This window comes from Petaurus breviceps, unplaced genomic scaffold (assembly GCF_028583685.1).
Source record: "Petaurus breviceps papuanus isolate PSGF00001 unplaced genomic scaffold, PetGlider_PUasm1.0 79, whole genome shotgun sequence".
Lineage (NCBI taxonomy): Eukaryota > Metazoa > Chordata > Mammalia > Diprotodontia > Petauridae > Petaurus > Petaurus breviceps.
The window spans coordinates 7,066,475-7,079,484 of NW_027186523.1; the positions used below are offsets into that span (position 1 = coordinate 7,066,475).

A 13,010-nucleotide genomic window follows, 5' to 3' on the forward strand; every position below is an offset into this window, starting at 1 on the left:
CCTTCCTTCCTTCCTTCCTTCCTTCCTTCCTTCCTTCCTTCCTTCCTCCCTCCCATCCATCCATCCATCCATCCATCCAGCAGTGCTTTCAGCGACCTTAATGTGTCCTTCTATCTTTTAAGCAACTTTATTCTTCAGGTGATGCTTGCATTGCTGAAAGTCAGGAAGTGTCAGTCTCTAAGAGATTTATAGTTGTGGGTCACCCAAAAGGCAATGGAGATACACATGGTGTCCATGAATAAGTAACAACATATTACCAATGAAGATAATATGGAATAAATGGCATAAAGAATATCATGAGAGAGCTGTATGACTGAAAAAGGAGATGGACCAGTCATGGGGCAAGATTGAAAGATAACTGATAGCCAGGCCACATATTTCACTGACAACCATTCAATGTGAGACACAGAGTAAGACTTTCAATATATTGGGTGCATCTCCTATGGGAAGACAAGTTGAATAGGCTGAGAAAGCATGGATATATCACATTCTGTTCCACTGGAAGGAGGAAATCACAAATCCATTGAAGTACTGCATTATAATTATCACTGTATGTGCTCCCATCCCCCCTCCCATTACAAGACTGTTAATAAATATTTGTTGACCGATTCATTTCATGTTTGAAGGGATTCTCTTAACAAAACTTTTCATCTCTTCCAGTACCTCACACAGTGCTTTGCACACAGCGAACACCTAAGAAATATTTGTAGTATTTAAATTACTGAAATATTTTTAAAGGGCACACTGTAAAAATACATCAGGTGGCACACTGTAAAAATACATCAGGTTTCTGATCACTTGAAGTGTATGCCTGGAGCTAGACTTAGCCGCTTTCCCTTTGGTTTCTTGTCAGTTTCCCTTTCTGATTCACTTCACTTACTAATGGCTGCCATATTCTGGGAATGAGTATTGAAGGATAAAGCTGGATTCCTAACAACTCTCTGAGAAATAGTTTTATTAAGATATGGAATAAGCTTCAATGAAATGGTTTCTAGGGAGCACTGATATCAAAGTTTTATGAGAAGATACAGTTCATATGCCCCAAGCCCAAACAACCCAAATCCTCCCACCTTCAATATTAAGAGGATAGAACTGGCTGTGTTGGAGCCAATGGACAGGTGTTCTGGGAAGGAGATGCTCAGCCTCTGTTGAGCTGTTTACCTCTGGAGCAATGTAGTCAGGGGTTCCACAGAAGGTGCTTGTCCTCATGTCTCCAAACATGTTCTCCTTACACATGCCAAAATCTGCTATTTTGATGTGTCCATCCTTGTCTAACAGAATGTTGTCCAGTTTCAGGTCCCTGGAAAATAAAAGGGAAAGCAACCTGTGTAGCTGAACAGGGTAGTTCAGCTAGTCCCAGAATAGGATTAACAACTGAAAAATGGGACCAGGCTGACTGATACAACAAACATTAGTTAAGGGCCTACTATGTGCAGGGGCTGAGGATAAAAAGACAAACAGCTGACATTACGGGTTATATATATAGGTAAACCAGTACAAAATACATGCAAAATAAAAACAAAGTAATTTCAGGAGAGAGGGACCAGCTATGGGGAGGGATAGGTGGAGATCAGGAAAGACCTCATGGAGGAAATAACTCTTGAGTTGAGCCTTGAAAGAGGCTAGGAACTCTATGAGGCACTGTTAAAGAGAGAGCACATGGCAAGTAGGGGATATAGCCTGTGCAAAGGTAGAAGGGGGAGACAGGATACAGTACATGGTGAACAACAAGTAGACAAGTTTGGTTAAAATATGTGTAAGAAGTAATAATGGGAAATCAGCCTGAAAAGATAGGTTGGGGCCATACTGTGAAGTGCCAAAGAGAGGAGTTTGTTTTTTTCTCCTAGGGTAAATGGTGAGCCAATTAATCATTCTGAGCAGGGGAATGACACAGGCAGATTCGTACTTCAGGACTCTAAATATGGCTGTTGTTTGCATGACAGATTGAAGAGGGGAGGGAGTGGAGGCAAGGAATCCAGGGAGGAGACTATTGCAATAATTCAGGTGAGAGGTGAGGAGAACTCAGACTTGAGGTAATGTTCTGAAGAAGATGGCACTGTTTCCTCATTAGAAATTTTTCCTATGCTTCACCATCCTTGTGCCATGAGCTTTTTGAAGTTTTCAAACCAATGTTCTATGAAGCTTTCCTGATTCCTCCAACTGAAAGCATCTTGATTAATAGTATACTGTATTTTTCTTATAGACTTAGTTCTGTTTTATATATTTTAAAATTTTATTCTTCACTTGAGAAATAAAACAAGCATTTCTATAGCACAGAATGGAAAAAAGATGATTGAACATGAAATTTCAAATCTATTATGTATAACTTGCTGTTTCTTTTAAATATATAGTAAAGTTATCATGTTCTATTTTACATTATAATTATCTATATCTCATCTCCTTGAAATGCCTATAATGGGCTCTTTTAAGGCAGGAATTCTAACTTGGTTATCTTTTTATAAGTGTGTAAAGCCTCTAAGTGCTTCATATATACATGATGAATAAATGAATCAATGCATTCCATCCCTTGAAGTCCAGTGCCACTTTCTTCTAGACTGAGGTGGGGAACCTGCAGCCTCAAGGTCACATGTGGCCTTCTAGGTCCTTGGGTGTGGCCTTTTGACTGAGTCCAAGCTGTACAGAACAAATCCTTTTATCAAGGGGATTCATTCTGTGAAGTTTGGATTCAGTCAAGGGGCCACATTTGAGGACCTAGAGGGCCACATATGGCCTTGAGGCTGCAGGTTCCCCGCTCCTAATCTAGACTTTATCTAGGGAACTCTATGCTTTGGAATTTTCCCTTACTTACCTTCCTCATCAAAATGTACTTGTACTATGTTCTATCCCTTTTGGGTTTTGTGCATTTCTAGGAATAAGCTAATCTATGTCAATGTGTTAGTGGATATTAACTAATGGATTAATCTTTTACCTTTCCAGGTAACACATTTACATACAAGAAAACATAAACTTAAAGTAGTGATTTTACTTGGGCAGCTAGGTTGTACAGTAGATAGAGCACTGGGCTTAGAGCTAGGAAGACTTATCTTCATGAGTTCAAATCTGACCTCAGACACTTACTAGCTGTGTGACCCTGGGCAAGTCACTTAACTCTGCTTGCCTCAGTTCCAAATCTGTAAAATGGACTGGAGAAGAAAATGCCAAACTTCTCAAGTATTTCTGCCTAAAAACTCCAAATGGGGTCACAGAGAATTGGACATGACTGAAAAATGACTTAATAACAAAAATGATTTTATTACAAGTTATAAATACTGAGTAGCAGTAGTTCCCTACATATAGTCATAAATGATCCTCTCTCTTAGAATTCCTCCTGCCATTTTGTTTGGATTTCTCCTAATTACTAATTAGAATATATATTCTACAGTATATTCCGTTTATTGTTACATAATATATGATAGTAATATACACACATATGTATACACCTATGTATTTATATATGCATACACACATATACACATATGCACATACACATATACATATACACACATACACATATATGATTAGGAGAGGTTCAAACAAATTGGCAGGAGATACTTTAAGACAGAGGATCACTTCTGATTTAGGGACCCAGAGAAGGTTTCACGGAGGTGGTGGCCACTTAGTATAGTGGAAAGAGAGATGGATTTAAATTCAAAAGCGAGTTCAAACTCTGGCTTTGTTACTCTGTCGGTATAATCTTGGCTGAGCCACTTACCTTCTCTAGACCTTATTTTTTTCATTTGTTAAATGAGAGGGTAGGACTAAATCATCTTTAAATTCCTTGACAGCTCTAAACCCTTGGATGTCATCATTTCAGGCATCATGGAAAGCCTCTTGAGGGTGATTAGTTTGGGGAAATGGGGCGCTTCCACATGATTTTAATCACATCTCATCACAAGTCGCTTCTTACCCTGACCTTTCTGAAATGGTTGAGTGCTGTTACTTTCTCTGTAGCACAGTATGGTGGATAGGGCTCTAGACTGAGAGTCAGTCAACAAGCATTTATTATGCATTTACTTTGTGTCAGGCAGACTGGAATTCCAACACTTAGCTGAATGGCCCTGAACAAATTACTTAACTTCTCTGTGCCTCAGTTTCCTTATCTGTTGGACTCAATGGTTTCTAAGGCTCCTGCCAGCTCTAAACCTATAATCTTAGGTACTATGATGTAAGACTAACAAAATGTGGTTAAGGACCTTAAACTGGGGACCTTTTCTAGTCAGGGGCAGAAAGGTCTGAGAAAGGAGCAGAAGTAGAATGAAGAGGATGTGGTTTTAACTATGTCATTTCATATGCCAGGTACAAACCACTTACATATGTTCCGATCCACTCTCTTCATATTTAAAAGAAAAACACCCCCCCCCCCAAATAAAAAGAAAGCAAAAAAATGATTGTTTACTTAATACAAATGTAATGGGTCTAGGCTTTCTTTTCAGTAGTGCTCTGAAAAAAAGTCACGTTCATATAGTCATCAGTTCATATTTTTTGAGAACCTCTCTAAGCAAGGTATTGTGGCAAGAAGGAATGCTGGGACCCTAATACAATGGAGTTATGATTTGGGTCCTGTGGGTTTCCCCTCCAGGAGTCCAGATTGCAGTCGTCTGGTAGAATAGATAGAGCACTGAACTTGGAATCAGAGGAAGATCTGGGTTTGACTCTTACTGCAGACACTTACCAGCTGTGTGACCCTGCCCAAGTAACTCAGCCTCTCTAGCCTTCAGTTTTTGCCCGTGTACAATAAGGTTGTTAGGCTAGATGATCTTCTGACTTTAAATCTAGGATCTAATGATCTATAAATTCTCTGTAGATGTGCAGAGGGGAGCTTGCCACATCACTCATTCTCCCCTCCTGTAACAGGATTAGCTCACTTCCATTTCTGACTTGTATGACATACGGTCATGCCACTTCTTGCATCCAAGTCAGCATAGCATGGTGTTGTGTGGAGGTTGCCATACTTGGAATCAGAAAGACCTGATTTCAAATCCTGCCTCTGGTACCTACCTATTGTCAGTCAACCAACACATATTTATTAAGCATCTCTTATGTGTCGGGTATGGTGCCAGGCACCAGGAATACAAATGCAATGAATTAAACAATCCTCACTTAGAAGTCCAAGCTAGGTGTCGTGGTAGATAGAGTGCTGGGAATGGAGTCAGGGAGAATCATCTTCTTGAGTTCAGATCCGGCCTCGGATACTTCCTAGCTGTGTGACCCTGGGCAAGTCACTTAACCCTTTTTGCCTCAGTTCTGCACTCTGTAAAATGAGCTGGAGAAGGAAATGGCAAGCTATTCCAGTATCTTTGCCAAATGGGGTCATCGAGTCAGACATGACAAACTACTGAACAACAACACTTACAAGGAGCCTCACTTCCCTCATCTATAAAATGAGTGCTTCCCTTACATGGGTGTTAGGATTAGGTGAAACCATGTCTATAAAGTGCTTTGCAGACCTTGAGGCCATTCTCATGTATCTGATAATCTTTGGAAGACAATGAATATTCTCATTTATATTCATCTTCTCTATTAACCTAGAAACTGGGGCAGAGAGCAGTGAGATCATTTGTTGATGGTCACAGAACAGCTCAGTGAGAATCAGAAATAAAAGCTGATTTCTGGACCTCTAATCCAGAAATCTCAGCTCTTTTGTTAGTCAACAGGAAAGATAAATGAGAATAGTCTTGATATTCCCAGGAGACTGGTACTCTGCAAACTCAAGATTCCATTCTTTTAGGCCCGCCCCTTTTTATAAGGGAAAGATCATGCATGTAGAGAAGGGCATGTGTTTATATGTTTGTATTTCTCTACAGGTTGTTCATGCATGTTTCTGTTTAGTGGAAGATGCATACATGTCTCTATTAACCATGGTGTATGCACCAAACCAGTGTTGATTTAGGAATACTTGGCACCTAGAATATCTGTCAGCTGCTGAACTCCTTTAAGGATTTATAGTTTTTGTTATGATAGGACATGGTTAGAAGAGAGATTATGGATGGTGTGATGCAGATCACCAAGATGAGAAACAGGCCCAACTGAAATGTCGTTGAAATTAGAAACCTTTATGTGAAAGGGAATGCCCTCACAAGCTTTTTATATCAGCACGTATATAATCTACTTGTATCATGACTTATGACCAGGATGAACATTTTAACAGGTCACTTGGGAAATTAATAAAAATAATAGTTGGCATTTATGCAGCATTTTAAGGCTTATGGGGTACTTTACACAGAGTGGCCCCAGAAATCTTAGTACAGTTTTAAGCTTTAATAGCGATGAGCTAAGTACTAAGACTTCTGGGGCACTCAATAAGTATTATTATCTACATTTTTACAAATGAGGAAACTGAGACTCAGAGAAATTAAGTGGTTTGCCCTTAGTCACACAACTAGCAAACATCTGAGGTAGTAGGAGCCCATGTCTTCAGGCCCTAGGTCTATTGCTTGATTCACCAATTAGGTTATGTTAAATCATTTGCCAATTTAAACTGAAATCTTTTGTTTAGTTGTTCAGTTGTGTCTGATTCTTTGTGATCCCATCCCACACCAGGCCCTTCTAGCCTCTACTATCTCTTGCAGTCTGTCCAGGTTTATGTTCATTGTTTCCATGACACTCTCTATCCATCTCATCCTCTGCTGTCCCCTTTTACTTTTGCCTTCAATCTTTCCCGACATCATTGCCTTTTCTTGTCTTCTCATTATGTTGCCAAAGTATTTAAGCTTCACCTTAAGTATTTCAATTTTCATTAAATTGAATTAATTTCTTTAAGTATTGCCTGATTTGACCTCCTTGCTGTCTAAGGGACTTTTTTTTTGTAAAGCAAATGGGGTTAAGTAACTTGCTCAAGGTTACACGGCCAGTTATTTTTTGTGTGGGTGCCATATATCTGAGGCCGGAACCAATCCTGGGTCTCCCAACGCTCTTCCTCACTGCGCCACCTGGCCGCCCCTGTCTGAGGGACTTTAAAAAAGTTTTCTCCAGCACCACAATTTGAAAGTGTCAATTCTGTGGCATCTAACTTTGCTTATAAGTCTAACTCTCAAAAACATATACTGTACTAGAAAAAACACAGCTTTGACTATATGGACCTTTGCTGTTAAGATGATGTTTCTGCTTTTTAGTATGCTGTCCATATTTGCTATAGCTTTCCTTTCAAGGAGCACGTGTCTTTTAATTTCACAGCTGTAGTTTCTGCCTGCAATGACCTTTGAGTCCAAGAATATAAAATCTGACACTTATTTCCATTTCTTTTCTCTCTATTTACCAGGAAATGATGGGATCAGTTGCCAAGATTTTAGGGTTTTTTTTTTTTGATGTTAAGCTTCATGACAGCTTTTGCACTCTCCTCAATCATCTTTCATTAATTTTTATTGCTTGTTAGCAAATGGGAATATATTTACATTTCCAACAGCAAATGATAATTTCAGCCCTGTTCGTCCTCTAGCATCTTCTCTATCTAGCAGAGGGGTGATCTGGGTGCTGGAAGGAAGCCAGCAAAGAGCAAACTCCACCAGCTCCTACCAAGTGAAACTATGGCCTGACTATGCTTGTTGTCTGAGGTCAGGTCAGGTCAGAAAGGCTCATTACCAGATGGGATTGAGGGTGATGAATTATTTTTGGCCACAGAAATTCTCAGAGGCTGTCTCCTGGGGATCACAGTACCCATACTGACTAATCACAGATCTCTGAAACATTGAAGATAGAGGAAGAAATCTAGGAAATATTTTTTCAAATTGACTCTTATAAAGCTATAAGATCTTAATTAAGGAATAGTTTTCTTTCAAAAAAGGAGTCCTGAGGAGAATAGTAATTCATAAAAATTTGCTAATGGATCTTCCCTGCTATGGATAACAGCCTGTATATGGTCTTCATCTGGGTTTCTTTCATATGAATGTTTCTAATACACCTGAAAGTGCTTAAAGACACTTTTGATCTATTTACTTATGATCCTGATGTTTCAGATGTCTAGAGAAGAATTGTACCTAGGTACTCAGGACTCTGTGGCAGGAGAGTATTCCTGAGCCTTCGTCCCCAACCCCCGCTATTATTAATCATCACATAAGCCACAAACACTGAGCTGACCCCTTGTCACTCCCTTTCTGCCAAGACTGCCAGGAGATACAATATCATGACAACAGGTTTACTGGTTCTAAAAATAGATGTGCTCTGTGCCTTAATCTAAGAAGATCTATCAGTCACTTTGTGAAAAATCAGTCTAGTTTTTAAATACTAGGTGTGTCTGGGGAAAAAAATGAAGGTTAGACATGAGAGAATGACAATGAATCAAAAGTATTAATATAATATATAATTAATTAATAATTAATATATATAAAATGCTCATGCATAACCTGCTTTGTTTTCTGTCCAATTTATCCTCTATGAGGCTAACAAATTTCTATTCCAAAGATATAGATGTGTCCATGCTATGTCTACTCCTAAATCATCAATGGCTCCCTACAATTTGCCGGGTAAAATAAAAAAAATCCTGAGCTTGGCATTTAAGACCCTTCACCATTTGACTCCATTTAGCTTTCTAGTCATTTCTTATTACACCCTTTGTCATACTTTCTGTTTAAGCTGAGCTGTCCTGGTTGGTTTTTCCCCTACATAACATTCTATCTCTTGCCTCCACCACCCTACTCCTGGAATATACTCCTTCCTAATCTTCCCCTCCTAGAATCCCTGTCTCCATTTAAGATGGTGTTGTCAAGCACAGAGCCCACAGACCACACTTCTGAGTGTGTTTAGACCCAGATTAAAATGTAATTGGGAAACATCTGATGAGAGAAATAAAAATCTAGTAGAAGACAGATACTGTTAATATGTTTTTCTAGGTCACTATGCAGCCCAGGGATCCTTACGTCAGGTTTAGTGGCCCCTAGTTCTATTTGAACTTGACACCACTGATTTAAATGCAGCTCAGGCACCACCTTGGACACAAAGTCTTTCCTAATGTCTTCTCTCTTCCTAAAATTACTTTGAAACAAGTTGGTTGTGCTTGTTTTTCCTAAGAGGGCCAATGACATCATAATGTGATGGGTGATGTCTTGATTTGCCCACGAATTGGATTTAAATGAGGCAGAGTTGTGCAAAATCATTGGCCTCACTCTCTCTTCCGGAGTCACTAAATTCCAGCGGCAGGTAAGTCAAGATAATACAGTAAGAATAGCTAGTATTTATATAGCCCTTTTCCAAAGCCCTACTAATAGTATCTCACTTGACCATCACAGTCCTGGGAGGGAGGTGATTTTATATTATTTGCTAATTTTGAACATATCATTCCCCCTCCCTCCAGGAGAATGTAAGCTCCTTGAGGGCAAGGGTTATTTTATATATTCTCAGCATGAAACACAGTACCTTTGCATTTAATATATAATTAATAAGTTCTTGTTGCACTGAACCGAATCTCTTCCATCTGGATTATCTTCCCTCTACCAAAAACTAACTTATGCCAGAAAGTTTTCTTTCATTTAATCAGTCCCATTCTGATTACTTCTTGACTTTTTTCCCCCTTACTTATGGAGTACTTAGACACTCAATTAAAATCATGTTCTTTTCCACTTCCTTATCTATGTTGCTTTCATTTCATGGCAAAAGACACTTATTAAGGACTTCCTATGGGCAGAATGCCATGCTAAGTCCTGAGGGACACAAAGTCACAAAGACCAGGTCCAGTCTTCATGGATGTTTCAACCTAATGGAGGAGATAGGCCTGACACAAATAACTACAATGCAAATGGAATATGAGAAATGCAGATGATACTGTGTTACTTAATGTGGTTGGGCTTTGCTGATGATCATGTCTTTTTCGTGGATACATGTTCTACTTCCCCACAAATATTATACGTTTCTAGGAGACTGGCAGACTAGAGGGATATAGATTACATTGCATGTTTATTTTGTCTCTAACACCTAGAGTTAAAAGCTCTGCATATAGCAGATTGTTAATGAATGTATTTAACTGAGTGAAAAGAATTATGTAACACCAATGTTTCAAGCATGGGAGACTTGAGTGAATGGAGGTACCACTGGGGGGAAAAAAGGTCAGTTAAGGGGTATGAGGTTTTAGGGAAAATAAACTTAGTTGTAGACATACATACAGATATTTCTATCTCTCTATGTATATACATATATAGACATATGTGCATATGTCTATATATGTATAATAGAAGCATATTCTTGCTGGGGTGGGGAACTTATGGCCTCAAGGCCACATGGGGCCCTTTAGGTCCTCAAGTCAGTCAAAGGGCCAAACTTATCCTAGAGGGCCACATGTGGCCTTGAGGCTGCAGAGTCCCTACCCAACTGCCATTTGCCTAATGATTTGTCTCAAAGGTATAAGATAGCCCAGTATATGCAGTATTGAACAAAATGCCTGAGTAAACATTTACTTAATCCATAAAGAATGTTTGAAGTTTGAAATCTGGTTTGGGTGTCATATATTAAAGCAATAGATTAACTTATTGGTTCCTTGGTTTTTGGCTTTTTGATAACCTTGTAAAACTTGGCCATTAGGTTGCTTGGTCAAACTTCCACTGGATTGCAGCTTTAGAGATAAGAGGTATGTGTGTAGAGGGTGAACCCTTTGTATCTGGGAATATAAAGACAGAAATGTCATAGAGACTCCACCAAAGACTATGGAATGTGCCAGATTCCCTTGGCACCTTCTTTTTTCTTCCATGTATTTGCCCCTTCAACCAGTGGTACTGTGGAAGGAATACTGGATCTAGAATGAGAGGATCTAAGTTCAAATCTACCATTTACTGCTACTTTGGATCTTAGTTCCTTTTCTGTAAAAATTAGGGCACTGGACTGAATGAGCTCTAAGGGCCTCCAGCTCTAAACTTAGGATCCTATGGTTTCAAAGCAAAATAATAATAATACTAATAATTATGACAATTCTATAGCTAACAATTATACAGGACTACGTGCCAGGTACTGTGCTAAATGCTTTACAATTATTATTTTGATTCTCACAAGAACTCTGGGAGGTGAGTGTTATTATTATCCCCACTTTCCAGTTGAAGAAACTAAGGCAAACAGCCATTAAATGACTTGTTCAGCATCATAGAACTAGTAAGTGTCTGATGTTGGATTTGAATTCAGGTCTCTCTGACTCCAGGCCCAGTGTTCTATCCACCATACCATCTAGCTGCCCATTTGGGAATGGAGGCAACAGATAACAATGAATATCCTCACAATTAAAATGTTGGAAAATTCAAAGGCCCAGAACTGGTGAAACTGATGACATCACCAATACATCTTGGAGATGGGAACACAGTCTCTTTTTCTTTACATCTCCAGGAAAGTAAGATGCCCCTTTTGTGCTGCTGTGTTTCCCAGACTGATATGGGAATGCTGGAACTTTTGTGGCACGGGTGGTTGGTTTGTTTATAGTTTGTTTATAGTTGGTAGACTTACAGTTGGAAGGGACCTCAGAGTTCATCTTGTCAAACGCCTCCATTTTATAGATGAAGAATCTGAAGGTAGGATGTGATTTGCCCAAGGTTACATAGGTAGTAAGTGGTAGAGCTGAGACTTGTACCTGGGTCCTCTGACTTTATTTATAGCCTACATAAGAACACATTCTCTCCCCTAGAAGTACCTGGAAGAAAATTTTAGCACCTGGGTCCTTTGTTTTAAATTCTTTATCTGAGTGCTAGCCAGCTGTTCCTATATCCGTTCATAAACTTTACTAGGACAGATATTTTATGCATCAGCTGCCCTTTAATTTCTCTAGCATTATGGCAGACTTATCAGATTTAACTACTCATTTAAGGAGCACTAAATGGTAAGGAAGGAGAAGAGAGATTTATCATGTCTCTAGTCTTACTCAATAAGTCAATTGAACCCATAACATTTGGCACATTGGGCAGGATTATTTCATGGTAACCTATCACTCAGATTAAAAAACAAACCTGACATCAATAGTTGGAATTCCCCTCTTGGGTCTTGACTGCCTTTAAATAGGTAACCACCTAAAGCTTGCTACTTTCTGTTATACACAAAAGCACTCAGGGTATGGATATTTATGAACTTCTGGGAGATCATTCAGTAATTTGAAGGTATCAAAAGTAACTAGTGTGGAAATCCCATAATCGCTCCTAGAGTAAGAAGAGATGTAGTAGCCAGTGAACACTCTATCTAGAAAGCTGGAATTTGACTTTAAGATTCATATTCCTCTATAGTTATAGAGTAGGTTTAGCTCTGGGAGACCCAATTTAGAGAAAATCCATTATCCCTGTGATTAAACCATAAATCGGGGGAACTTTTGGAATGTGAATTATCACAATTCCCATGATCAACTCAATTGGGTTTAATTACTACTAATGAATCCAGAGATCTTTTGGGCTATACCTTATCAGAGGATTAAAAATCCTGAGTGTTTCCCAATAGATCCTGAGGTCCTAACAAGAATAGTAGTAAGCTATTGTCAACCAGTCAACCAAGAGGGCAAAGGAATTCTGTAAGCTAAATCTAGTATAGGGAAACACTAAGGTAGGAACTGCAAGAAGGTGCCTAGTGCTAGAAATCCCATAGCAACAGGTAGAACCAAAAAAAAAAAAAGATAAAATAGTTCAGCGTAAGAAATACCAGAGACAGCATAGGATACCTCTATTTCCTGTAAGCATGTAGCTTAATATTCATCCAAATTGCCTCTGACAACATTATTGAATTGTAGAAATATCTCCATCTTTCCTAAGTACTTAGGAACAACTCTTACCAAACCTGAAGAAAAACGTTCCAAGTGCCTAACACAGGAACTGCAGAGGAAAAAAAAAAACAGACTCCTAACTCTGAGTCTGTTATAAATGAGGTGTAGTTAGCTTTTAGAACCATTTCAATGATAGAATACCACAAACTTCATTTTAATATTAGGGCTTGAAAAGGTAATTGGGAATGTAAAAGAAAAATTAAGTAATAATAGCCCTCCCTTAACTATCCCCAACTTATCTTTAGGAAAGAGCAGAGAAAAGTTATAAGACTTGGCATGGAACCAAGACAGTAGACTTGTGAGT

General features: G+C 38.9%; 1 protein-coding gene across 1 annotated transcript in view; it reads right to left on the reverse strand.

Moving 5' to 3' along the window:
• The window catches only part of LOC138175813 (protein kinase C theta type), a 198,860-nt gene that overhangs the window by 31,916 nt on the left and 153,934 nt on the right, over positions 1-13,010 (reverse strand). The window contains exon 15 of the mRNA XM_069106315.1: positions 1,162-1,300. Coding sequence (XP_068962416.1) covers positions 1,162-1,300 — 139 coding nt within the window. The remainder of the gene's footprint in view (positions 1-1,161; positions 1,301-13,010) is intronic.